Source organism: Numida meleagris, chromosome 4 (assembly GCF_002078875.1).
Source record: "Numida meleagris isolate 19003 breed g44 Domestic line chromosome 4, NumMel1.0, whole genome shotgun sequence".
NCBI classification, from domain to species: domain Eukaryota; kingdom Metazoa; phylum Chordata; class Aves; order Galliformes; family Numididae; genus Numida; species Numida meleagris.
Window position 1 is genome coordinate 34,307,532 of NC_034412.1, and position 26,777 is coordinate 34,334,308.

Sequence of the window (26,777 nt, forward strand, 5' to 3'; positions counted from 1 at the left end):
ACCTCACTACCCTGCCAAAAATCGGCACGTAGCAAAATTCCAACAGGTCAGCACGACACGACAGCCCTGCCGTACCCAAAAAGCCCCCAGCGTGCCTGCAGGCCTCCCACAGCCACGCCACATCCCACAGGTGCCCAGGAGCTAACGGCTAAGGGCTGATCTATGACCTAAACAGCGAGGATCCTGCTCCTCTCTCTCAGGATACAGGCGGCACGGGAATCCTCGTGGCTGCGGAACTAGAGCCAGGCACACTGCGGCAGCCAAGGGGAAGAGATGCGAGGTGCTTTGGGAAGCTGAGTCACACCTACCCTAAATGAAGGGCACATTCTGTGCGTTTCCAGGAAGACTTTTATTTTCCATGCCGGGCCATCGGGCCGTGTGAGTCACCCCGCAGCGTGCCAGCCAAGCACCGGTTGGAACCGGGGAGCTAAGCCACAGCCTGCCCGGCTCTGGTGCAAAGGATTCAGAGGGGAAAACAGCTTCGTGCTCAGAGAGCATCCGCCCTACTGCGAAGGAGAAGGAAGGGCAGCTTACAGGAAAACAAAAGAAGCTGGCAGGGTGCTAACTGCCTACCTTAAAACAGGGACTGAACGCCGCTGTTCAATTACCCTTCTTTAGTTATCTCCACTTAAACCGCTTGCTTCTCAGAGCAAGCAGCACCCCACTGCACGCTGAGCTGCCCCCGGGCTGCTCCCTACACGGCCCAGCCAGCTCTCTCGGAACGGCACAGAGAAAAAAAGCACTACCCCTGAAAGACCGGTAGAAGCTAATCTAAAAGCCGGGAGCCCCGATGGACGTGCTTATAACTACAGGTGGGCGGCACGGAGGCGCACCGGCAAGCGGGCGGTCTCGGGCCGGCGCAGGCGCACAGCGGCGAAGCTCCGCGTGCCGTACACCCGCCCTGCAGCCTCGCGCAGCGTCTCACGTGGGACGCGTGCGGTACAGCGCGCCGGGCCGGCCCGGCACCGCCCCCCGTGCTCAGACGCGCGCGGGGACGTCACGCGGCGCCGCTGCCGTCACCGCGGGGCCCTCAGCGACGCCTCCGCCGGGCGAGCCCACCTCGCGGCCGCGCGGGGGGAACGCGGAGACCCGCACGGCGCCGCGCCGCGCCGCCCCGCGCCGTCCGCGGCACCGAGAGTTGCGGAACGGTATCGGGGAGACCCTCCCGCCGGTCCTCGCCCCGAGCTCGGCGGGGAACTGGGGGCGGGCCCGCGCGGCGCTCCCCCGCCCGGCGGAGCTGGTAGGTGCCGGCCGCGCCGCCGCCGCCGCCCGTAAAAGCGCCACCGTGGGGCGGGCGCGGAGCCGCCGCCGGAGCCGCCCCGCCGGGAGCATGTACCAGGGCCCCGCGCGCTGCCTCTGCTCGGCGCTGCCCGCCCTCCGCCGCGCGCCCGCCGCCTCGCCGCCCCTCCGGCCTCGCCGCCCGCCGGCCCTCGGCACCGCCGCGCCGCGGGCTGCAGCGGGGGCCGCGCTGCCCCGCGCAGGTGGGTGCCGGGAGGGGGTGGGGGGAGCGCGATGCCGTACGCCCGGGCGGACCGAGGGGCGCCGGGGGATCTGCCGGAGTCCCGGCGTGGCGGCGCCGAGCAGAGCTGAGCCGAGCCCCTCGTTGGCTGGTTTCGGCTCCCGGGGGCTCCGCTGTCAGAGCCGTGCTGCGCGCCGGCGACACTCCGCGCCTCGAGGCGGGGGCCGGGTACGGCACGGCCGGCTGCGGGCGAGCGCAGGTAGCGGTCGAGGTCCCGGGGTGCCCGCACCTCCTGCCCGAAACGAGAGCTGGCGGCGGCTCAGCCCCACGGCCCTCGGGTGCGAAGGCTGCCCGAGGTCGCTCCCCTGGCAGGCCCCGTGTCCTGACACGAGGTCAGGGCCCAGCACTAAGGCTGTCGCCTGATCGGGCCCGAGCTCTCTGGGGTGCGTCGCTCGGGCAGGATTTCAGCTCCGGCTGTGACTGGCGCCGAGTCCCACCGTGACGTTCCCGCTCGCTGCCAAAATCAGGGCTTGAACGCCAAGCGGCAGCAAGGGCTGCGTACGTAGTGTGACAGCAGGCAGCCGGTGCGTCACACCGGGACAGCGTGCACCAGGGTTCGGACGGGAGGGTACAGCAGCGTTCTCTGCTTCGCTGGAGCAGTGAAGCAGCCCCACAGCCCTTGGCTCTGAAGCAGAGCCCTCCCAGTAAGCTGCACGGTCCTGTCACTAGATGACAAAAGATGCCTTGAACTTTATGCCCTGTTCTTCGAAAGGTCGGTGGGGAGCGTAAACTATTCCCTTCCTGTGCTGAGACCACACCTCGGTTGAGAAGGTGCTGCCTTCGTGTCCCTTTCTCTTCCTTCCCCTTTTACACACTGAGTAATTGCAGGCGGTGCTGAGCTGGCATTCCCCGTTGCAACATCGCACCGTGGGAGCTGTCTGTGCTCACCACCTGCTGCTAATGGACAAGCTCGGGAGGGTGTCTGTTTCCTGGTGTGCTCCCCATCTCCACACAGCTGTGTTGGGGTCCTGCTCAGGGGCATCATGGCTGTGCAGCTGTGCCCCTTTCCCTGGCCATTAAATGGTAGCTCTTCTACTTGTGCTCGGCTTCTGGACAATAGCTTTAAACTGACCAAATTTCTGGAACTGAAGTGCTGTCAGCAGTCCCCTAGCAGCTCACCTCTCAGTCTGAGGATCTCCTGGTACCTCACTAAGGATGGAGATGGGGTGAGGATGGAGGACTTCCTGCATCCAGTTTCTCTTCCTAACTTACTGCCTTTGAACAGCTCTAAGAAACCTCTAACTGAGCATAATCGAGGCACTATTCCATTGGCTTACACATCTGGAACACCTTTAAGTATTTCTTTAGTGTCTTTAAAAGCACCCATTTTACAAGGCTGTTAGTCTCCTGCTGCAGGATGGTCCGTTTCTCTGCCTCCCCCAGTTCCCTGAGCTGCTTGGGCTCCTGTCCTGCTGCATCCCCTCCCGCCAGGCCTGGCCCTGCTACATGCCTGCCACCAGCCCCCGCGGAAGGCAGCGCTGGGAACCACATCTCCCCTCCCCACTCCAAGGTGTAAGCCTGCCAAAGCACTCAGGGAAAGTTGCTGTTTTAAGGGCGAATGAAGTCCCGGTCGGAGGTCGCTATTAAATATTAACCTGAGGCAGTGAGTCAGCTGCCTGCTGCTCCATGGGCCTGCAGCCATCCACAGAGGGAACAGGGTACTGGGCCGTGCAGCGCATTGCCTTCATTAGTGCTGTGCATGGAACAGGGAGCAGGCAGCATCTGTTTACCTGCTGGGCTCCCCTCGGTGAGGAGGGAAAAAGTGCACTTTATTCTGCTTTTCACAAAGCGTGGAGAAGTTAATCACAGCCTTCCCATTCTGAATGAAAGCCTCCTATCTCCCCTTATGGGATGCCTGAACGCTGTCTTAAACAACAGGGTTTGCATGCTGCAGCAGTTACGGCGCCTGGTAACAAGCAGAATGCAACAGGACTGCGAGCAGAGCTGATCCCTATCTCTGCACCCTATTTGTTTGGTCTTGGGAGCAAGTTCCTGCACAAACCCCACGTTACTCATGCGTAACGACATTATCTGTAAGGCACACTGATGTTGCTCATGCCAGTTTTCCCCCCGCAGCCTGTTCCATGGGAAACAGCACCAGCCGGCTCTACAGCGCGCTCGCCAAGACGCTGAGCAGCAGCACCGTGTCCCAGCACCAGGACTGCCTGGAGCAGCCTGACTCAGCGCAGCTGGATCCCATAGACCCCAAGGATCTGCTGGAGGAATGCCAGCTCGTTCTGCAGAAACGACCGCCTCGCTTCCAGAGGGACTTTGTGGACCTGAAGAAAAACACGGCCAGTAACCACCGCCCCATCCGGGTCATGCAGTGGAACATCCTCGCCCAAGGTAGGAGCTCAGGTCGAAACCAGGAGACTGAACACAGCAAGAAGTCTTAAATGCAGACGTGTCCGTGCAGTTCGACACGTCTGGGGCTGAGAGGGCAAAGGGAGGGAGATGGATGATGTGAGGCCCAGCTGATAGGGGGAGATTTTCAGCACTTGAAATAGCAACTTGTCTTCTGTTCTGAAGGAAAGAAAAAACGTCTCCCTCTTCTGGCGTCTCTGAATCCAGAAGTTGCTCTGAGTGCCTGTCTTAGAACGTGCTATGTCCAAAAAAGCCACGCCTGTCACTTTTAGTTGTCAGCTCCCAGAAGAGAGACCCATCTCTGTAAATTTCTTTGTAAAGCTCTACTGTCTTCTAATTGGCGCATTGGTGAACTATTCAGGGATTCAGATGGGCTACAGGAATTCTTAGTTCTTCCAAATAATCCCTATCGATTTTTCTCGGAGCCCTCGAATCAGGACAGTAAGTTGAATTACGCAACAGCCTCACCTTTGGGGTGGGAGAGGGCAATCCTGTATGTAAGAACTGCCCTCATATTCTGGACTTAAGTCACCCCTGCAATGCTGCATTGTCTCAGGTAAGCTGCGGCAGCCACAGGTAGAAGCACGTAGCACAGTGTGGTGACCTGTGAGTAGAGGGGGAAGAAGTCTTGAATCTGAGTTAGTTTTGCCATTGATAACTTCTTTCTTTCACGCCTCTCATTTCAGCTCTTGGAGAAGGCAAAGACAACTTTGTTCAGTGCCCCATGGAAGCTCTGAAGTGGGAGGAAAGGAAGTGCCTCATCCTGGAGGAAATCCTTGCCTACAAGCCGGATATCTTGTGCCTGCAGGAGGTCGACCACTACTTTGACACCTTTGAGCCACTCCTCAGCCGACTGGGCTATCAATGTACTTTCTTCCCCAAGCCGTGGTCGCCGTGCCTAGACGTGGAGCAGAACAACGGGCCAGATGGCTGCGCCTTGTTTTTCCTCAAAGAACGCTTCGAGCTCATCAACAGCGCAAACATCCGGCTCACTGCCATGAAGCTGAAGACCAACCAAGTAGCAATAGCTCAGACGCTGAAGTGCACTGAAACTGGAAGACTGTTCTGCATCGCCGTCACCCACCTGAAAGCTCGTACTGGCTGGGAGAGGTTTCGGTCTGCGCAGGGCTGCGACCTTCTCCAGAACCTGAAGAGTATTACCCAGGGTGCAAAGATCCCTCTGATCATCTGCGGAGACTTCAATGCAGAGCCAACTGAGGAGGTCTACAGAGAATTCTCCAACTCCAGCCTCAACTTAAACAGCGCGTACAAGCTGCTGAGCCCCGACGGGCAGTCAGAGCCCCCATACACCACCTGGAAGATTCGGCCCTCTGGAGAGTGCCGGCACACGCTGGATTATATCTGGTATTCCCAGCATGCCTTGAATGTGAACTCAGCCCTGGGCTTGCTGACTGAAGAGCAAATTGGGCCCAACAGGCTGCCCTCATTCAATTACCCTTCAGATCACCTGTCTTTGGTGTGTGACTTTAGTTTTAACCAAGACCCTGACAGACTGTTATAATTGGTTGGAATGCCACCCTGTATTGCCGTGTCTTAATTCACCATTGTTTTGTTTTCCTGAAAACTTCTGAGGCTAGAAGCTATTAAGGATGAGGAAATACTGTTGACTAAACATTCTTTTAGGCACTTGTTTGGAATTACACTTACCCTTCAGAGCTCATTCATCCGTAGCCTCTGAAGGAGGAAGAAAGGAGTCAGTGTTCCCTTAGTGGTGCTCCTTCTGTATTCAGGTTTGAAAACTGGAAGGGAAATGAGCTTTATCCTTTCACTAACCCCTGTGTCTAAGAGTATAATCCTCTAATGAATGCGGAGGCCTGAGTATTTAAAGTTAAACGTGAGTATGTAAAACAACTTGCCCTGGCAGCATGCTCATTTTGTTTGTTTGATGTTAAGCTTGTGCTGGTACCGAAGGGAACAAGGCTTTACTTCTCAGTTAGATTCTCTTAGCTCCTTTTCTGTTGCAGATGAAGGAAGCTAAACACGGTTTAGACATGAACAAATCTAAGATCATATTGGTGTAGTCTTCTTATTTCCACATGACTTAAGATGAAGACTCCATTTAAAGTGAAGGGATAATAGCACAGTGTAAGCAAGGCCCCCTCAGCGAGAGTCAGGAAACAGAGGCTAACTGCAGTACATCCTGTAGTGATATCCTCACTTTTCCAAAGAATGCGCATGTGTCTGTCACACACATGGTCTCTAGGTATACACAGTAACGGGTACCTCTTCTGTGCTTCCCTCCAGAGTACACGCCTAACAAGGGAGTGTTTTCTTGTCTGCTTCCAGTATTACCTTTAGAAATGGTTTAAACTGATAGCCTTGTCCATCTTGCAGTTTCACTAAAGGGCCAATCTTCATTTTGAAAGACTTCATTTTATTTATCTTCAGAACTTAAATCTACACTGGAACCTGTTAGGAGACAAATTTTATTTATTGTGAGAAGCTGGTGATCCTGTACCCATCTTGAAATCGCACAGCAACAGCGCTCAGGAGCACCTACAGGTCCTCTTTGCATGGCCCAGGACCTAGGCCATGTCAGAGGTGGGGTAGTGTGGTAGCTGTTGTGCGTGGCGTGGTGTGGTGCTCACTGGTGTGACATAGGTATCGCATAAGTGGATTGTAAGTGTGCCACTGTGCTGGGACATGGCGAAGGGAAAGGAGAGAACCAAAAGTTGGAGTTGAGCTGACGTGCAAATAGTTTGGAGACTAGGCAGAGCAAATAAAGCAGTATTTCCATGATGCGTAAGGCCCATGGTAACTTGTAAATGTTCCAGGTGTTAATTAATAAAAGTCCTTTGGAAAAAATAATAATAATAATCTGCTGCCATCTTTTTCATTTCCTTATCACACATGGATGTTACTACCACTTCCAGACCTCTTTCCTCCAGGTCTACAGTCCTAATCTTACAAATTGTCACAGCCGCTTTCAGAGCAAGCGGTGCTTCTCAACCTTGCATGCCTATGTTTCACAGCATGTCAGTAGGGAAAGGGGTTACCTCTGGAGAAGTTAAGCTGCCTTCTCCCCTAGCTGATGATGAAGCAAGCCTAGGCCTTATATTACTTCAAGTATTCCTCTTCCCATCAGCTGTCTGAAGCTATGAACAGTGCCAGCACCCACCTCAGGACTGCACCCCAGGCTGCACGTATTCCTCCCTGAGGGGCTGCCGAGCATGCCTAGCAGGGCTGGCTCCTCACAACAGGCAGCTCCAGTTGTCACTTAGGAAACACCTGAAGGGCAAGAAATAATACAGGTACGTGCTTTGCACAGCCCATAAACTCCACTGCAACAGAGACATCTAAAACAGCACTGCTAATAGGCATCTACCACAAAAGGCACACCTGAGGCTGGAGTTTATATTCATCCTGTTCTGTCAGTTTCTGGAAGAAACTATGCTTGCAGTAGAAAGGCAAAGATAGGCATACAGTATTATTAATGGGATTATGCAGAGCTGTATTTAAACAAAGCAGAACCATGAAAAAAAATAGCCCCTAATTTCCATCTTACTTTTGTGTGAACTGCCCTTAAGGGGCAGTTTTGAAGGGAGGGGGTGTGTGGTGAGGAGGAATGCTAAAATCATACATGCCTCCTAGAACAGTAAATGCTTTCCATTATATTGTAATAAAGGGTAGATGAGGCTCAACAAGGAGCTGCTAACTTCCCAGCCAGCTTCAGCTTTTTATTCCAGTACTTACTTGCTATAAAATCCATTTTTGCAGATGGCCTGTTATGGAAAGCTCAAGTGAAATACTGCCCCTGCTTTTGTTTTATTCAGCAAGCAGCAGGCCTGCAGCATGAAATGCTTCTGCCCTCTGTAAAAATCAGCACAGTAAATATTTTTCATAGGAAAAAGCAGGACACTTTTTAATTTTTTCAGTGTAGCAGCATAATTCTTAGAATAAAAATGTCTTCCGTGCTTGTCTTGTGGCCACCTGCCTTATAAGCACACCAAGGCTACAAGTCTCTGCAGCTCCCTTGCTCACATCTCAAATAAGAGCTGCATTAGCTCTAGCAGTGACAGTCTCCCCTCGCCCCCAGGCCAGCTGAGGGAAGAAGTGACCCACTTATTCAATTCTGCTGAAAGGCAGAAGCTGCCGCTGCTTATTAGAACACTCTCTCGGATAACAATTAGATCAGAAGTAGATACTGTCACTTGAATCTTTCCCACTTAATAAGCTTAATGTCTCTACAAGGCAGGAATTGAATTCAGCTTGTTCAGGTTGTGACGGTCTCCACGCGTAACTGAGATCCCCTCTGGATGTGTCACAGTAAAAACTGAGGCTTCAGGCACGGCTCCCCTTTCTCATCTACTGCGTCAGCACCTCTGGCTCACTGCTCCTTCATCAGCTCAGATACGATCCGCCAAGTCCAAAAAGTCCATTGAATCAGTTAGCAGAGGACTGGAAGAACCAAGCCTTCCCCACAGCATGCTTTCTGTGCCAAGGCACAGAACCCTGCATTTGAATGCTAAGCTTGAGTTGCCAGCAAGAAGTTTTACTGTAGAATAAAAACCTTTCCACCAGGCTTGCACAGCAAGATAGACTTCATCAGTTCAAGAGGGAGCAACAAAATTAATTCTCAGGGATGAAATTTCAACTTTTCTAGCTGCAACCCATAAATATGCTGAGCTGCCACACATTAGATTTTCCTGTAAATCACAGAACATTACCCTTTCCCTCCTATAATTTACAGTATTACACGAGGATATTTGAAAAATTAACATGAGATATAATGTGAAATCAGTGGTATCATAGCAGCCTATGTCTTAATACCTTCTGCACTAAGTGTGCTCACTGCACACTACGTTTTCATTCCACTAGTGGTAGCCACAAAAGTTACTACTTGCCCAGGTTGCGCTCAGCTTAGGCCCGTCTTCATGAGCCATCAGTTACTGATGTAGAAGATAGCACTGCTACACAGGATGAGACTTCTAATGGCACTGCAAGTCCAACAATGTATCTAGATGCTAACATCAGTGTTTTTAGTTAGCAGCCCTTTGTCTTTCAGATGTTACAGACCTGACCAAAGCTCCTTCATCCTGAGTTCATGTCCTTCACCATCACTAGTGAAAACATTTCTTGCCCACACAATAATAACTTACATCAGCATGAAGAAGAATGTTAAAGAGCAAGCTTGCACAATCTAAGGACTTCAGTGACAGTCCGCGATCTTGTTCTTCTTAGCTGTGGAAACCCTCCATGACAACCCTTACAAGAGATTGCATCTTGTAAGTACGGCCTGTTAACAAGACACACTTTTCATGAAGAACAACTGGTGTCAGACCAACCCAGAGGAACCACACAGGCATGCAGCTGAAGAGCTGTGCCTTAGCAGACACGCTGAAGTCTCCACCTGCAAGTGACAAAAAGGCCGCCTGTATTTACATCTAGCAGCTGAATGTTTAAAAAAGTGAGGCATACAGAGGCATACGTGGAAAGGTTAATGAGAAGGGACTTCCCTCTCTGATGTCATTAAGAACCGTTTCAGTTACGATGCATCTTCATACAGAATGAGATTCTCACAGCACCCAGTCTACCTCTGCTTCATGTCCTTGGGGCAGCTGGTACACGGCTGTCACTCACTGCCTGGCCAGCGGAGAGAGCCAAAGGACCATCACCAGCTGGAGCGTGGGCAGAAACTGCAAAGCATGGCTGAGGGCTGTTTTTCTAGCAAGCAGCAGCGATCTGTGCCTTCATTCCTTCCATTCTTGCCATTACTTGATGAAATCCTGGATCTAACTTAGGAGAAGGAGGTCATCAGCTGGAGATCCTTATCTATTTCCAGGAAGGTACTTTGCCCTCAGTTGACTTCCAGTGTATCTATATTAGGTGTGGGAAAGGTCTTAACTACAAATATGCCAGCGATACACATTTCATTCTGTGAGATACAGCATCTCTCCTTCACAAATGATCAAGTAAAAGCCATTTAGAGAATCATTCCTTACAGAAAAGACTTAGAAATGTGGGTTTAAAAACACTACTGCTTTTCTCCTTGTAGTCTCCAGTCTGTTCTACCCACACAGCACATAGCACTGCCTGCCTGCCTCTTTTCACTCTGCTCCATTTCCTTTACTCAGTAGAGTTGCCTCACAAGCTTCCGAATGCACGTTCCCATTGACCAGCTTCCCCCACATGGCCTTCTGGCCTACCTCTTCCTTGGCCACTTGGCCTTCTGGCCTACCTCTTCCCTGGCAGCACGAATCCTCTTCCTTCTCATGCATTTCCCACTTTGAAAGAGTCTTTCTCCCTCATTTCAAGGCTTGGAAACACGGTTCACCTTAAGAACGTTTGCTTCTTTGGGCTAACTGCTGGTGGAAGGGACTGCTGCCTTCTACATGCAAATAGTTTCCCTGCTTCAGCTTTGTTCATCTCTTTGTTCTAAAATTCTGCTTCCCTGCTTAGTGTATGAAACAAGTCTCTTCTTCACAAGAAGAAATCTGAAGCCCCCCACATGCTGGCCTGGCTGTATGGAACTATTCCCACATTTCTCACCACTTGAAGGGAAGAATGGGCTTACTGCTAGGACTCTGCGGGTAGCTTGTTTTTCAGCTTTAGAAGTTAACTGTGAAAAAATAAACTTTAGCGCAACTGTTTACTGCTGGCCTCCTTTATAATTACCGAAGACCTCAGTTCCAGATTTCTGTTTAAACTGCTCCTCTGGGCATGAAGTACATAAATGGTCATCTAGGCTTTGATTACTTTGAGATTTCCTGAGTTCCTGCTGTGAAGACTTCCCAGAGCATCTTGCTAGGAACTGGAGGCTCCTCTTGGGCACCCACAAGCTGATGCACTGCTTCTCTAGTGACAAATGTAGTACCATTTGTGGATCCCCATGAAAACAGGGTGAGCTACTACACACCTGTTTTAGGCCACACTCTTGAACGCAGGCTGAAACTGTGGTGTAACTCTTGTACTGCATTCTCACCCGCGCTTCACCCTGCACCTACAGCTTAAGGACAACTAGAAATACAAACCCTATTTAGATACTTACCACACTCAGGGGAAAAAAAAATGGTTACCCAAAATTATTGACTTGTGTAGAAACCAAAATATTGACAGTTGAAGATGTCAACAATAACAGCATCAGAAAGAGCAACAGTGCAACACACTTCTCCTTTTTCGGTTTCTACTCACCACTATTTTCTACTTGCCCCTATGAGACCGTCAGAGAGATCAGTACACTCAAGCAGCCAAGTCTGCTCGCTTCCACCTTTCTTCTTTGCTGTGCAGCCTTAGGAAACGAAGGAATGGCTGGAGGAACAGCAAGTCATTGACAGAGCTGTAGAAGATACTGACTCTCAGGGTATTCAAACAAACCCTGTTTTCTTTGCATTACAGCAAATGGGAGTGCAAAGAAAGTTATTGGCTGGAAAGCAGTACCTTCCTAAGGTACTCAAGTTACTCCACTCCAGGACTTGTCCGACTGGAAGAATGGAAGAACACTGAGCGTGTCGACCATCCTAAAAAAGCTTAGAGAACGAGACCCCTGGCAGAAGTCAACTACTGCAAGCTTCTCAAATACCTCAACGAACAATATTTCAGTGGGGGAGCGCTGTCAGCCACGCAGAGTATTGGAGTGCTGGGGAGCTCCAAGTTTCCCCACTGCCTCAGCTATCTGAGGCTGAATGCCCAGATAATTTCAAATAAGCAGAGAAGGAACTGAACAGCTGAAAGGAAAAAGTTAAAAACAGAAAGCAGACGCAACAGATTTCATTTCTATATTTCAGTAAAACCTACTTGAATACACTTTGAAACAAGAGTACAACAAAATAGAATATACTTCAAATGTTGAATATACAAACTATTATAGTTCATTCTGAACACTGGTACTTCCCTCTTAACTTCAACTAAAAAAAAAAATTTACAGGTTTAGAACTACCTGACAAAAGCTCATGCTGGGTGTGACCTTTCAAGTGACAGAGTAGAGCTGAAACTGAAATGTATGCACAGATGTCAAGGCTAAGTGAGAGACACAGGCATGTTATAGCAAAAGGCCAGAGGCCTGCTGCTATTTTGTCCACAATTAAGAAATTTAGACAGACTTTACCTACCATACAAAATATGTTACATGTAATTCTATAACAATACTGTGCTAGGTACAAGATTTTTAAAAAAATTTGTTTTAATAAAAAAGCTTTAAACAAACAAGCCATTAGCTTATTTCAAGAAAGATAACTGAAAATCAGTCTAAGGCTTTCATTTTAAATCTGCTTAAGCTATGATACAAAAATCCCTCTAGGTCTCTGTCTTCTTTTAGAAGCTCTTCAATCTCCTTTATTTCACATTCTACAATACCTAGTAGCAGAGGTTTTCACTTAGCACCAGTTGAGTACTGCGGGCACACAGTAGTGATTGCTGGTATGCATATAAAATTCATCAACTTTGCCATTTCTAGAAATAAGACTTTCCTCTCCCCCTGAAAACCAAAAACCAAGGCAAACCTCTCACACAATTCAATGTTAGTGTTCCAGGTCTTAGTGTGCTGTGACAGCGTAGTGAACTGTTTGGTCCCTTTTCAGTCTCTCTATCGTTCCTTCTCTGCAGGTTCAGCTGTCTCCTGACTGGAAGAGGCCGCTTCTGTCAGCATAGCAATGTGGTTCCATTCCCACTGAAACACGGGAAAATTTTTTTTTTCCCCAGGAAGTCTCCAACATAACGCATGGTTTTTTTTAACACTTCCAAACTCTCCTTTTTGACGTGATGATCGCCTCCACTTCCCTCCCCAATTATGTCAGTTTAATCAAATCAGTAACAGTCTGTAAGTCCACGCTGGAAGCAACCTGTTCTTCATTTCTCACACGTTACGATTCCTTCTGTTTTCATTGTTACAGGAAGCGCAATAGCCGAGGGTGTACTAACTACTACGACGTGGGTTACAGTCTTGCTCCCATCTGCTGTCTTCTCTTCCTGTAAGAGCTGCAGCGTTTTCACTTCACGTTCTTGTGTTACAGCCGCTGCATCTGATTTAACTTCTGGGCTTTTTATTACTGCACTAATAACCCTGGGAGCAGTCTGGCCGGACGCCTGCTGCGCAGGCACTGATAGTCTCATCACTGGTGTCCCATGAGCTATAGACACCGGGGTTAGTGCTCTAACAGCCAAGGGGGTTCCAACGATGTTGATGCTTCCCGATCCAGTCAGGCCTGGTTTTGTTTGTACCTGACACTGCGTAAGCTGGGTGGCGGGGATCGTAATGATTTTGGCAGGCTGCACTGTGATTTTGTCTCCATTCTCCGTAGCGGTTGGCATCACAGTAGGGATTGTCTGGATTACTACCTTTGGAGTTGTCGCCGTTGTTGGACTTGTGTTGGTAATTAACGGCGACCCTGCATTGACTGACTGTACTGCCACAGTAGAAATTTTCTGTCCCAGAGAGGTCATTACAACAGGCACTTGCATTGCCACACGTACAGTCCTGCAAAATAAAGGTGTGTGTATTTAAACCGTTAGAGCTGAAAATAGCGATACACAAATCACAGATTGGCAGATTTCTAATCAGTTCTTTAAAAACAATTAGAACCTTCTGTCCACCTATGAACAGGAGATTTAGCAGCATCCATCTCTCTCCTCTCCACATAATTTTAAAATACGCTTGAGGGCAAGCACACTGACAGGTGGTTCTGTCTCACAAACCACACTTTCACAGTATTCTATCACATTACACGGCTGCTTGTAAATCAGAGAAGTCTTCCAGCATGTAAAGTAATAAAGTAAAAGACAGCATCCCAACCAAAAAACTGCTTGTCATTCACTGGTGAATGACAAGCCTAAGCCACATCAATACAAACCTGGGAGCTGACGATGCTGGGACAGTAGTAGTGGTTGTTGAGGGACGAGATGATGATGTATCGTGTGCTGGTGAGGCAATATTCACCACTCTGGTGACTGCTTTTTCTGTTCTGGTACAGCTTAACTGAGACAAGTTTTTTCCTCCACGTGCAGAGGTTGCTGCTTTCAAGAGGTTTTCCGCAGATAAAGACACTCTCTCCAATGACTTCTCATCCGTAGGCATCGACAAATCTTCACTGCAGGATTCGCTTTTGTCATCATCGATGACAACTATATTTTTTGGCATCTCCTTAAACTGATAAACAAGCCTCTGTCCCTCAACTTTGGCAAGGATTCCTCTTTGATAGTAGTATCTGCAAGGGAAGTACAATTAAGTAGTAACCGATACACTGAGAGATTTAAAGAAAAGCTCGTTCTGGGCTAGCAAGAAACTGACATAACCACAGCCAAAACTAACATGTAAGAAGGCAGGGTAAGAAGCTGGCAGACCATGACGGCATAGCATCTCAAATATCTAGCTTAAAAAAAATCTGACCTTTTAAACAAACCTCCTCAGGTAAATTGCAAATTAACTGGTAACACGAAAAGCAACAGGAACTGCAAAACTGCTGCTTTTTCATCAGCCAAGTCAGCAAGAGGGCAGAAGTTTTTAATATCTCAGAATTTGTACTATTTCTACAGAGTTCAATTTAGACTTGAAGATTTTAAGAGTCGGTTATAAAATTGTAGTAGGAAACTTAAGCAACTTAAGACTTTACCTCAGAGCTCTTCCCATAGTCTCATAGTTCATGTCAGGTTTGTTTTTGTGTTTTCCCCATAGTTTGGAGACAGCTTTCGAGTCCACAAGCTTAAAAATTCCCTTCTCTCGCTGAGTCCACTTAATATAACGAGGACACGTATTTTTGTCCTGGAGAAGGTCCAGAAGAAACTCCCATAAGTATGTTGTATTTCCTATAATCAGAAAGCATTTGAACATAAGAAATCCACTTTCAGCGACAGCAGAAAATTCTCCATATATAGCTAACTCCAAATGACCTAAATTACAGGCAAACGCTACACAGAGGATGGTATGTAATGTAACCTGCAAGCATTCATTCATTCTGTTTAGTAAAGCTTTCATAAATATTTACATTCTGAAAGGAGCTAATCCTGGTGATCTATTGTATAGCACAGGAGCCTCTTCAATTCTGTACCCATTCTCAGCTCTTTAAAAGTACAAAGAAGAGCAGGAGGGTTTTCCAAGTCACTACAATCTACAGCTGCTCCGCAGAGATAGGAAGAGAGCTCAGAATTTTCTTCCCGTTTTCTTAAGCATTTCTTAAGAATGGAAATGCCAGTGCATTTTAAGATGCTAAAGGACAAGAAGAGAGAAATAAATAATGTTTAAAGGCATACAACCTTCAATAATCAACCATCTCAAACGGCGATAAGGCCATAACCTCCTGTTCAGGATCCTTCTGCTTCCTTCAGTGGGACATCAGCACCAAAGGGGCTCTCACACCTGTTGCTGACAGCCCCATGTTCTGATCCAAATCTATCTCACAGAGTGTCCAAGGCCCTACTAGGTGCAAAGCCAGTCCAACTACTCCCTGCAAGGGTTTATGTGGCAGAAATGCCACATACCTTCCCGTAACTGGGGAGGCAGAGAACAAAGAAGCCTAGAGAAGAATAATTCAATGCAGTTCTCATGCATTTTAGGGGTGAACAATTCCTGCACAATTTCCACTGGAGGTGCCCCACGACAACCTTTGCAACAATGACGCTCAGGATGGCATAAACCATAACATACGGGCTGCCTGGACTCTGACTATACTTAGGAAAAGGGAACGAAAAGCAGAGCGAAAAAAGATCCCTCTTTTATCAGTATTGCTGGAGAAGACTGCTAAAGCGATTCAAGAAGGGAAAACCAAGACAGATTTACAAGAGTAACAACCTCAGAATGGCAATCTGAATTCATTTGATCATGCCTCCAAGCCACCAGCAGGTGCCACGGGCAAATTAAAACATATATCCTAGTATTTTTTGTGCACAAAAAGGTCATTAATTCTTGAGGTTTAATGGCCCAGCATAGCACTTCTTATGCCACGCTACAAACAACAAAAAATATATTAAGGCAGCTTAAAGACCACTCTTGCAGACTCCAAAAAGTTAACTATCTTAGAAAAATCTCATTATGGTTTTCATCTTCTGGATGACCACCTCAGAGACAGAGACTACACGTATTTTACTAAGTGCTCCAATAAGCAGCGAGTACTGATTCAAGTAATACCAAAATCCAGCTTCTGCTGCATTTCAGAGAAATCTGTATAGGACTTACACACGAAAGAGTCAAGAAGAGTACTCCAGAATCCTGCAATCATCCTCCATAACCTTAATGCTGTACTTTAGGGAAGTAAAGGATGATTTTGACAACATGAACTCTCGCAGCTTTTTATATGATTCTTCTCATTTCATTTCTCAAGTCAGAATAATCTTTCCTGACTTACTAAACTCAGCATGTTGTTTGTTAGATGCTAAGTGTTTTAAGTCCTCATAATTGCACACAACCAAGTGACCAGTAAGTTCTCATTTCAGAAAGATTTCTACTAGAGAAAAAATATTAACTGGTAGTGTATTCCTTGAAATTAATCCTTTTTTTTTTTTTTCTTCTCACTTTGCTCCTTAGAAATGGAATTTCTGGGTTCACCAACAGATCCTGTAGAGGTCTGCAAGAGTTTCTCTGCAGAAATGAAAGTGATCTTCAAGAGAAATCATTCCTGAAAGTGCCTAGCATTTTCTGCTGGAACAGAGCTGCTGACTCAACATTTTTTCCTTTTTTCTTCAAACTCTTAATGACCTGAATAACGTTTTTCCACATGAGGGCTGCGGAATAGCTACACTACTTAGAGGCCATCTACTATGCCAGTAAGTTCCAGCAGTATTACAGGCATGCTGCTCTGCCAACTATGGCTGCTATGCATTTAACACAAAAGCTAACTTTAGAAATGCTTAATAGAATTTTGAGCTATTTTTAAATCCTCTCTCCCTAGAAAACTATCCTTTCCTAATACTGTGAATCCAAGCCTATGGACTCCTGAGGAGGAAAGAGACATGGCTGTAATATGTATTATCTGAGCAGGTTTACATTCATGCTGCTCTTAAGCATTCCAAATCCAGCATGGTAGACATAAACATGTATTATGTCTTGTTACGGAGACAGGAGCCTTCTTCAATAGCATGTAGTACTCACCTCCGCTCCTGAAAGGTCTCAGGATCACCAGTACACCTTAAGAGTGCACTGAGCCCAACACAATTATTACCTACCTTAACTTCAGCATAGAGCAATTTGGCAGACTGAAATAAATTTTTGTGACTAGCTGATTATTACAACTGTCTGTTACTTAAGAATCATAGAATCATCAAATCACCAAGGTTGGAAACGACCTCCAAGATCACCCAGTCCAACCATCCACCTGTCACCAACATTTCCCACTAACCCCTGTCCCTCTGTACATCTAAACGTTTCTTGAACACCTCTAGGGTCAGTGTCTCCACCGCCTCCCTGGGCAGCCCGTTCCAGCGCGTGACCACTCTTTCAGAGAAGTTTTTCCTAACATCCAATCTGTATCTCCTCTGGTGCAACTTGAGGCCATTCCCTCTCGTCCTATCGCTAGCAGCATGAGAAAAGAGGCCGACTCCCACCTCAGGTCTCCCCTGAGCCTCCTCTTCTCCAAACTGAACAATCCCAGCTCCTTCAGCCACTCCTCATAAGACTTGTGCTCCAGATCCCTCACCAGCTTTGTTGCCCTTTTCTGGACACACTCCAAGGCCTCAGTGCCCTTTTGTAGCAAGGGGCCCAAACCTGAATACAGTACTCAAAGTGTGGCTGCACCAGAGCTGAGTACAGAGGGACAATCACTTCCCTGCTCCTGCTGGCAACACTATTTCTCATACAAGCCAGGATGCCACTGGCCTTCTTGGCCACCTGGGCACACTGCTGGCTCATGCTCAGCTGAGTGCCGAACAACACCCCCAGGTCTGTTTCCTCCACAGTCTTCCAGCCACTCTGCCTCAAGCCTGTATCGTTGCCTTGGGTTGTTGCAGCCAAAGTGCAGGACTCAGCACTCAGTCTTGTTCAGCTTCAACCCACTGGCTTCAGCCCAGAGATCCAGCCTGTCCAGATCTCTCTGTAGGGCCTCACTACCCCCAGGCAGATCAACACTTCCTGCCAGACTGGTGACATCTGCAAACTTACCGAGGGTAATGCCCTCATCCAGGTCATCAATAAAGATATTGGACAGGCCCCAGTACTGACCCCTGGGGAACACCACTCAGGGTGTTACCCGTAGTCTAAAAATAAAAGGACTAATGGCCAGAAAGCATGTGAATGATACAAGGCATTGTATGTATCAACAAACTGTCACATTTGTACCAGTGCCTATATGGAAAGGCTCAAGGCCAGCTCTGCTCACTCCAACTGAAGGAAAAAAAAAAATTCTCCTGCAGCTTTATGCTATCTACCTACACTTTAAAAAGGCCACCTAAGCAAAGCAAAAACAAAATAAGGGAAGAGCAACCAGATATAAACTGTCAATCTTCTATGCAAGGACAAATACTAGTACTTCTATCCCAATTAAATACAAGAGTCTTCAGTTTCCCTGGTATAACAAACTCAAGCTCATTACCTACAGTTGCTTCACTCTGTACTACAAAGCATCCAGAATGCACAGAGGAAGGAAGAAGTACATACATGGACAACAAGTGACCCCTTTCCAGCTGTGTACAACCAGCTGCTCTCCTCCTCCATGACTTAACTCTGCTGACAGCACTCAGCTCTAGCAATAACTCCTGTTTTCCCAAAAACACGCTACACATAAAATAGCCTGTATATGGCAAATCGTTTTTTGAAATAAATAATAAAAACTAAGTCCAGTAACAAAATATTTTGCAGGACTTAAAGTAAGCCTTCATGAAGAAAGAAAATGTGTTTTATGCCAGCTGTGGTGTAAAATATGGACTGAGATACCTTGTGAGAACAACAAACCTAAGTGTATCGTAAGTGCCCATAGAAACTGGAAAAAAAAAAAAGGGTATTAACATCTCACACTTAATAAAAACAAACAGCTAAGGAGAGAATTCACCAGTAGAGACACAACCTGGAGATGACAGAAACACAGCAGCCTTTCTCCAAGTCATTCCTGCAGCAACTAGGGCAGTTCATAAATACTCTTCAGGTAACAACAGAAAGCTCTAATAGCAACATCAGAATTACAAAGAAGGTTAAAATTAAAAAAAAAATCAAACAAGAACTACTTTTAAGAAAAGCAAATATAACAATCTGCTACAGTGAAAACCAAAGGCATCAACAGTGACCAATGCCTAGAAATGTAATTATTTTCTGCACTGGTTTCCATGAGCTAGCATCCATCCTTCCTTAGCCTGTTCACAAGCACAACTCAGGAGCTGCACCCAGATAAGGAATGACATAAATAGCAGAGATCCTGCTTTCAAACAAATCCTGAAATAACAGCTCTCGTGCTGACAACTGCACGGTCTTTCAGCCGGTACGCTGCTACTGAGAGTCACTACAACGCTGTTTCTCCTAGCTGTACTGTAGCACAATCTCCAAACAACTTTTCATGAAGTTAGCTGAGAACAAGATCCACATTCTGCACCAACAGGCCGGGCTAAAAGCTGATACACTGTACTGCAATTTAGCAGTAACCTGTGAGTGGGTGCTGTGAGTCTGCCTGATGTCTGGATGAAAAGTTGGGACTTCCAAAGCAAGAAAGGACTCTTTATCATGAAAAACAGTAAGAATAACGACTCTTCTGCACAAAACCCCTCACTCAAGCAGCAGAGAAACACATCATCATTTGTTTCTACCCTTAAGCCAATTTGCATCTATTAGTCAAGCAAGGTATTCCCACTGAAGCTTGTGAATCAATTAAGGAAACACATTTCCAACCCTCACCATTACAAATGCCCATACGCTGCTTCTACTTGAGAGCAAGTCCTACAGCGGCAGCTTAACAAATTATATGCCTAGCATCAAGTTAACATACACCACAAAAGACAGCGTGAGGCAATAAATGCAAAGCAAATGAAAACGTACAGGTCTATTAACAGCAGAGGGTATCACAGGGCACTAACAGCAGTTAGGCACATCTTTGCACTACATCTTGCATAAATAAATTCGAAGACATCGAATAAAGTTAAGACCAAGTGAAGTCGCTGCAAACTCACCCACCAAAGTTTTCAAGATGTTAAGTCTTACCTATGACACACACAATACATACAAACTACATGACCTTAGACTTAACAATGTAAAATTATACCTTTGCCTTCTCTAGGCTTCTTCTTTATACCTAGGTCTGGAGACCCATCTGAAATAGTCGATTGTTGGGTCTTGGGTTTGCGGCCAGCTGCACACAAAACATGCAGGGAAAAAATAGAAAGAATTAATCGTACACAGAATAAAAGCATTTTATAGATTGATTTCCATGAAAGAAGCAGTTTATGCTTTTTTTTTTTAATGCTATTTCCTTGCTGCAAGTATGGAGAAATTGACATTTTTAGATTACTACTACTGCACATCCAATTTAACGCATCATTTGTCTGCTTATTTCATAGGCAGATTTAATCTCATTTCAGATGAGGAACTGGCAGGTGAAGTACGCACCACACAGATGAAGTAAATCCAGCATATTTGCATTCCTTTAGTCACATGCCTCTTTTACCCTGGAACCTACCCCTCGCCTCTCTGCTTTGTTTTCGATATTCTAGCGCATGTGCCTATCAAAGCATCAGTTTTCCTACCAAATTTTACAGCTGAAACCATAAACTCCCACTTCCACACTGCACCTGCCCGTTAAAAGTTACAGGCAAGCTTCTGCTCAGCGCGCAGCCCCTGGGACGCAGGTCTCAGGGTGGTGCTGGGGCTGCCCTGCCCCCACAGCCCCCTGCTGTGTCCCTGTGCCAGGGAAATCCTCACCCTTTTACACATCAGTGACCTTTCCATCGAGGTAAAAGCAGGGAAGAGGATCATAACCTAGGGCAGCAGATTGTAAACAACCCTCGCTTCTGCCGTCACTCTGAGGAAAGCAGCAGCAAGTAACTCTCCTCCCTCTGGAACAACAGCATTATCTTTTGCTGATGAGTAACATTCTTCAATAAATGCTGAATTAAACAAGCATTAATTACAACAGAAGTTATAGTTCTATTACTATATCTGAATGACCTTACAGCACTTAAGAGCTGTGATCTGGACTCCGAAGCAGGAAAAAATACTTTACAATATACTATTCATAAATCTTCAACTTTCTGAGCATAGCCCTGCTACATAATCTGCCCAGCAATGACTATTCAGACAGACAGTGAAAAAATAAAGAAATGGTTTAAATCCAATACACAGCAATAAAGAAGCACTATCATTATTTTCTTGCCTATGTCATTTAGGGTAGTTACAGCTGTTTGTTACGTGCATATGATTTTATCAAATCTCAAACTCATACACCTCAGCTATATACTACCTTACATGACACTGCACTTTTTCTCTCCTAAACTACAAGCAAATTGTTGCATACATACGTTTGGAAGCTGTAACAGATTATTTCTATGGTTAAGTGAACTATACTCATGCCTGTAAGCAAACTGCTAGACCAAACAAATACCAACCATTCAGAGCCATCTAATTTGGGAGCTGAATGCTTAGACCCGTCCACTGTTCCTATTACTGCCTCCTTCGAGACACACCAATCAGACAAACAAGACACTTCTCTCACGAGACAGATATCGTACTGATTTTGTAAATCGATTTATGCTCCTGTAAGGTAGAAACTTTCCTACCGTTCCATTGGAGGGAGGACTCCTGAGACCACCCGCTCTCAAGTACACACCTATTTCAGAGAAACATCTACCCTCTTGAAGTCCTTTCTGAATCCTTCTTTACCCTTCCTCCACTCTGTAAACTTCACTTCAAAAAGCACAGAACAAAAAAAGATATCCTTTTCCTTAACAGTCGGTGAAACGCTTTCTCTCACTACTTTTGGTTGCTACCACAGGCCTGTTGAAGAACTCACACTTCAGACTTGAACCACCCTGATTACAAGAGCAGAGAAATCAGCTAATCTAACCTATCTGCATCCCTATCAACTGCACCATCAGTGGCTATCCATATAAAAAATAAATGCTGAGGTTGCTGCTACCAAGATCTATACGCACCTTTTTTCTTCTTCATTCGTTCATGGATGTCAGGGGATGTTCGAACAGGAGATGCATCCATTGGTTCAGATTCATCTGCTGGCACCTCTACCACAGTTTCTGCGATCACATCAGGCCTCATGGCTGCATGGATGAACTCTGGGGTTGACACACAAGGAGGGACCAAAACTTCCACTAAGAGGGGAAAACAGGGAAAAAAAAAAAGAGTATGTTATGAATTTTCTACTTGACTATTCTAATATCTCTTATATGAAATTGTTTTAAACAGAGCATGTGCAAAAATGTAGCAAGTTTCAATTCCAACAAACTGCCATGTAGAAAATCAATCCACTCCCCAAACCATGCACACCTGTGATCACTGTTAGGGATAAGACAATTATATCAGAGCAACACTCTTTAGACTTAAGCTCGACTTGATATTCAACTTTAACTGAAGCAAATTAGAGTTCAATCTCTGATCCTTAGTTAATTAGGGACCAAGGGACTGGACTGGTTTGCATCCCAAATTCCATTTCCTATTTTATAGCTTTTGGGTTTCAGTCTGACCATGATTTCACCCAATGTATATTAAGTAACTTCAGGAATAAGATGCAGTTAAAGGAATCATCGACACTGACGGTTGGTTTCGGGTTTTTAAGCTGGTAACAATTTTCAACATGCTGTATTCAGATATTATTCCTAAAACAGAAAAACAGATGAAAATAATTTTCCCTTGAAGTTAACTACTTGAGCAAAACAAAATGTCAGGTTCATGGAATCACAGAACGGCCAAGGTAGGACAGGGCGCCTGAGGCCACCTGGCCCAACCTCTGCTCAAGCAGGGCCACCCAGAGCATGGTGACCATGACCTTCAAGTTAGTTATTGAGGATCTCCAAGGAGGAGACTCCACAACCTCTCTGGGTGACCTGTGCCAGCACTCCATCACCAGAACAACGAAGAAGCGTTTCCCGATGTTTAGATGGAAAAGTTCATCTTTAAAGGTGTAGCTATTCAAGTATATGCAACCAACAACCTCTCTCAGATAAGTGATACCACCTGTATGTATGCTTCTTACAGGATGGAGACATCACGTAAAACCTCAAAACAAATCACAAGTACAGCAACAGCAATCAAATGTTTTAAAGAGCATACAGGTCTCTACAGAAGCAGATTTAACAATTTGGTTCTTTTACCCATTAGTGGAAACAAAAACCGCTCGCGGAGCAGAAACCGTAGCTGACATACCAGGACTTCTGGCATTTCTCAGGCAGGTAGGAGACTCCATATGAAGCAAGGCTTCTGCAGCTTCAATTGTCTTATCTGTGCAGTGTACATTGCTTCCATGAACTGATGCTTCCACTGTAGAAGAATAAGTGTTATGAGACCAGGTTAGTCATACAAGTCAACGAATCATGGAATGGTTTGGGTTGGAAGAGACCTTTAAGATCATCTAGTTCCAACCCCCCTGCTGTAGGCAGGGACATCTCCCTCCAGAGCAGCTTGCTCACAGCCTGGTCCAGCCTGGCCTTGAACACCTCCAGGCTCAGGTCCGTACGTATTGGCGTGCAACAGTGCTATTCAATCTTAAACATGAAGACCAAGAAGTTGTCAGGTGTCTTCACACCTTTGCACCTTACCACCAACAGAAACATTTAGGGAAGACGTAAGACAAGCAACCAACAAGAACCAACACTGTCACTTCTGAGATTTCAGGCTCACAGCCAAGCTCCCCTTTTCTATTAGGAGTTCAAGAGCTTACAGAGGCAGACTTTGGGGATTTCTCTCCGACTTCCTACTTAAGCAAAATAAACCGGATTGTAATGAAGATGGTTGTAAAATGACACAGCAGAGAAGGGAAGCAATCCCATCTCCAACCATGATCCCATTAAAATATAAACGTCACCCCTCCTAAGGTTTTCAGTCTATTTAGATAAAACGTATATACAAATACAACATTAATTAGCAAAACAGTGATATCCACTTTGCTAATACTGAAAACATCGGTACATTGGGTTTAGCAGGCCTGGTTGGTAACAAGAAAACAACCACAAAGCATTGAAACACCAGGAGGTGCTTTCTCTTAAGGAATAGCTGAGGGATTAAGGTAAAAAAACTCTCTTTTTTCAAGTACTGAAAACTCACGAGCACTAAGTAGTCAAATAAAACTAATATAAAGTAACTCCAAGAGAACGCCTTTAAACTTGGATACAAGGCAGACCACTCAGACCCAGCGCAACACCAAAAAAAAAAAGGGAACCCCACGCACTCCAGACGCCAGCTCCGGTGCTGCCGAGGTGCTGCTCTACCGGCAGGCTGGGCAGGGTCCCAGGCGGCGCAGCCACCTGTCCCATGTCACCGTGGCCCAAGGTGCCGGCTCCTGCGGCTCGCCTCGCCATTTAAGGCAATGCGTCTCTCCGGGTGCCCGGCACTGCAGCCAGAGGGCCGGGCTATCTTTAGCAGCAGCGGGGTCACCTGTCTGCAGCCCCTGCGAACCCAGGGGCATTCGGTGAGCATTCTCCGCAAGAGCTCCGAGGCACCTATCCTGTTACCGAAAACGTCCGAGAAACAAGTGACGGCTGCGTGGGGGAAAGCAGGAAAACACCACTGGTGCTACTTCTGCCTCAGGAAACCCTACAGAAACAGATCAGTGCAGGCACACATTGGGAAAAGCTAGCAAATTCCAGTTTTGAAGTAAGGGCTAGAAGCTTTAAAAACCTACAAGCAAACACAGAAGTTAGCAACACCTGGAGAGCACAAAACTTCTAGCAGAATGCAACATCCCACTGAGCCAGCCCAGCTGCCTCGGAGCCTTCTGCCACAGCCCTTACCTGGATGCTATTTAGGGGGCTCTATCTCCTGCAGTAGGTGCCTGATAAGACTGGCATTCCAGCACAATGCAACAACAAAAGCTTACCCTGCAGGCACGGAGAACCGTGCCAAAGGACAGGCTGTTACCTGCTGTGCTCCGTGTCCCGTGAGCCCTTCCCAGCGGCAGTTCAGGGCTGTCCCCAGCCCTGGGGCACCTGCACCCACAAGAGCAGCCCTGCTGGCAACATTCTACCTGAGCGTTTCCCCTTCCCAAGAGAAGCCTCAGCCACACACAGGCAGATGACTGGCTCACCTGGGACGAGGGCAACTAGGTCACTCAGTGCCTCTCAGTACCTTTCCAACACCACGCCAGCACTACGCCAACCTGACCCGGGGCAAGGGCAGGGGGAAAGGAGAGGAGAGCCAACCCCAGCCCCTGGGAGCTGCAAGGCACCTGTCAGATGGGAGTGGGTAACCCTACTGCACCAACTCATCGGGAAAAGCGCCAATCCACATCTTAGTGCAAACTTTAAATAAAAGGTCTTTTTGCCATTCTAGAAAATGTCCCGTTCACAGATGACAGCAAGGGCAAGCACTAAGTCAGGAGGCGCGACACTGGTAACAAATGCAGCTGGAGAAGAGAGCCCAACAGTGAGCTGGGTGAGGGACAGGCTCACTAAGAGGGTGGGACATGCAGAAGGCAGGGCCATCAGCCCACCCCTCCCTGTACCACAACACTGGGAGTGATCCTCATGAGAGGCATGCGGGAGAACCGCACCCGGAGGAGCAGGAGCGCTCACCTGGATGCCAACTGCAGCCAAAAGACACCACCACGGGAAATCATGGAGGTTCCTCACCACGCAGCATCCTTGCAGCTCCCAGAGCTTGCACTAACACAGGCACACTGCAGCAGCCCGTCTGCTCACCCGTGGCTGTGGGACACCATGTTTGCTTCCGCTCTTTTAACCCAAATCTCATCCCATTGCTTTTGCAGAGCAGTATGATTCAATATGCAATATGACAGATGTTGTGTTGGGAGACACAGTTTAGTGGGGTTATTGGTGGTAGGTGGATGGTTGGACTGGACAATCTTGTAGGTCTTTTCCAACCTAGCTAATCCTATGGTTCTATGGCACTTTTTGGCACGCTTCACATTAAAACTAAGTTTTCTGGTCAGTTTTTTTACAAAAGAAAAAAAAGAAATCGGCTTATAAAAAAAATCTACGTTTCTATCAGAAAAGAAAACAGCTCTTCTTTTTCAGATGGGAATAGAGAACGGGGCCAGCTAACGGCCATCTCCAGTGCTGACAGAACGCCTCCCAACCCCACTCTCCCTTCCCAAACAAATGCCGTGCGCAGTGTGTATTCATGGCTCCCAACAGCTGCTGCAAAAAGTCCAAGCTGGTTGGTAACTAAGCCCAACAGGGCCGCACCTGAGCTTCACTGCAAAAAGTACCAGCAACACGCACATTTGGGAACAGTGCTCCCAAAGCAGGAGTAACCACAGGAACGAAGGCACATGGTGAGCCACAAGAAGAGCTGGGCTGTAGCTTCTAAAACGGTGCTTTGTGAGGCTGTGGTGCAGCAACCTCCCTTCACCTGCACAAGGTCAGCACGGAGCTGCAGCCCCAGGCTTACAGTGGCTTATCCCTTAATGCTGCCAGGCACCGGCGCAGTGCTGCAATGAGGGGTTCCCAATTCCGAGCACGGCTGGTGGGCACGAGCAGCCCCACAGGCATTAATGCACCTCACAGAAGTTCGCCGGGTTCACGTGCTTCCCTATCTCAGCATTTAAAGGAGCACAGCGAACGGCAGGGCTGTCAGGCCAGTACTGAGAGCACCGTTAACCACCAGCCCCGTGCCTATCCTCCTCCGGCTGTCTGGAGATGCTCTCGCGGCCGGCAACCGAGCCAGCCCGAAACGGGAACGACCCGGGCGCAGCTTTCGACGCCCGTTACCGCCCACGGCGGCGTATCGCAACGCAGCGGCCCGCGGGCACAGGAAGAGGCGCGGGGCGGGAGATGCCCGCGGCGCCCGGCGGGGACGGCCACGTGCGCCCGGCGCGCCGTCGCCGCCACTTCCGTGTTTACGCTCCGC

At 47.4% G+C, this 26,777-nt stretch overlaps 2 protein-coding genes across 6 annotated transcripts in view; one reads left to right on the forward strand and one right to left on the reverse strand.

Annotated features, from left to right (window-relative positions):
* NOCT (nocturnin) lies at positions 776–6,715 on the forward strand. 2 transcript variants are annotated; one of them, XM_021397258.1, is made up of 3 exons: positions 776–812; positions 3,596–3,865; positions 4,570–6,715. In XM_021397258.1, the coding sequence occupies exons 1-3, from the start codon at positions 791–793 to the stop codon at positions 5,403–5,405; spliced, it is 1,128 nt and encodes a 375-aa protein (XP_021252933.1). In that variant the 5' UTR covers positions 776–790; the 3' UTR covers positions 5,406–6,715. The 2 variants fall into 2 exon arrangements, with proteins under 2 accessions (XP_021252933.1, XP_021252932.1); XM_021397257.1 differs by lacking the exon at positions 776–812 and adding an exon at positions 1,323–1,481.
* Positions 11,606–26,777, reverse strand: part of ELF2 (E74 like ETS transcription factor 2) — a 40,687-nt gene continuing 25,515 nt past the window's right edge. For all 4 annotated transcript variants that reach the window (XM_021397254.1, XM_021397253.1, XM_021397255.1 and 1 more), the window contains 6 exons: positions 23,118–23,231; positions 21,893–22,066; positions 20,008–20,094; positions 14,449–14,641; positions 13,690–14,043; positions 11,606–13,316 (listed from right to left, as the gene is read on the reverse strand). In XM_021397254.1, coding sequence (XP_021252929.1) covers positions 12,689–13,316; positions 13,690–14,043; positions 14,449–14,641; positions 20,008–20,094; positions 21,893–22,066; positions 23,118–23,231 — 1,550 coding nt within the window. In that variant the 3' untranslated portion in view covers positions 11,606–12,688. The remainder of the gene's footprint in view (positions 13,317–13,689; positions 14,044–14,448; positions 14,642–20,007; positions 20,095–21,892; positions 22,067–23,117; positions 23,232–26,777) is intronic.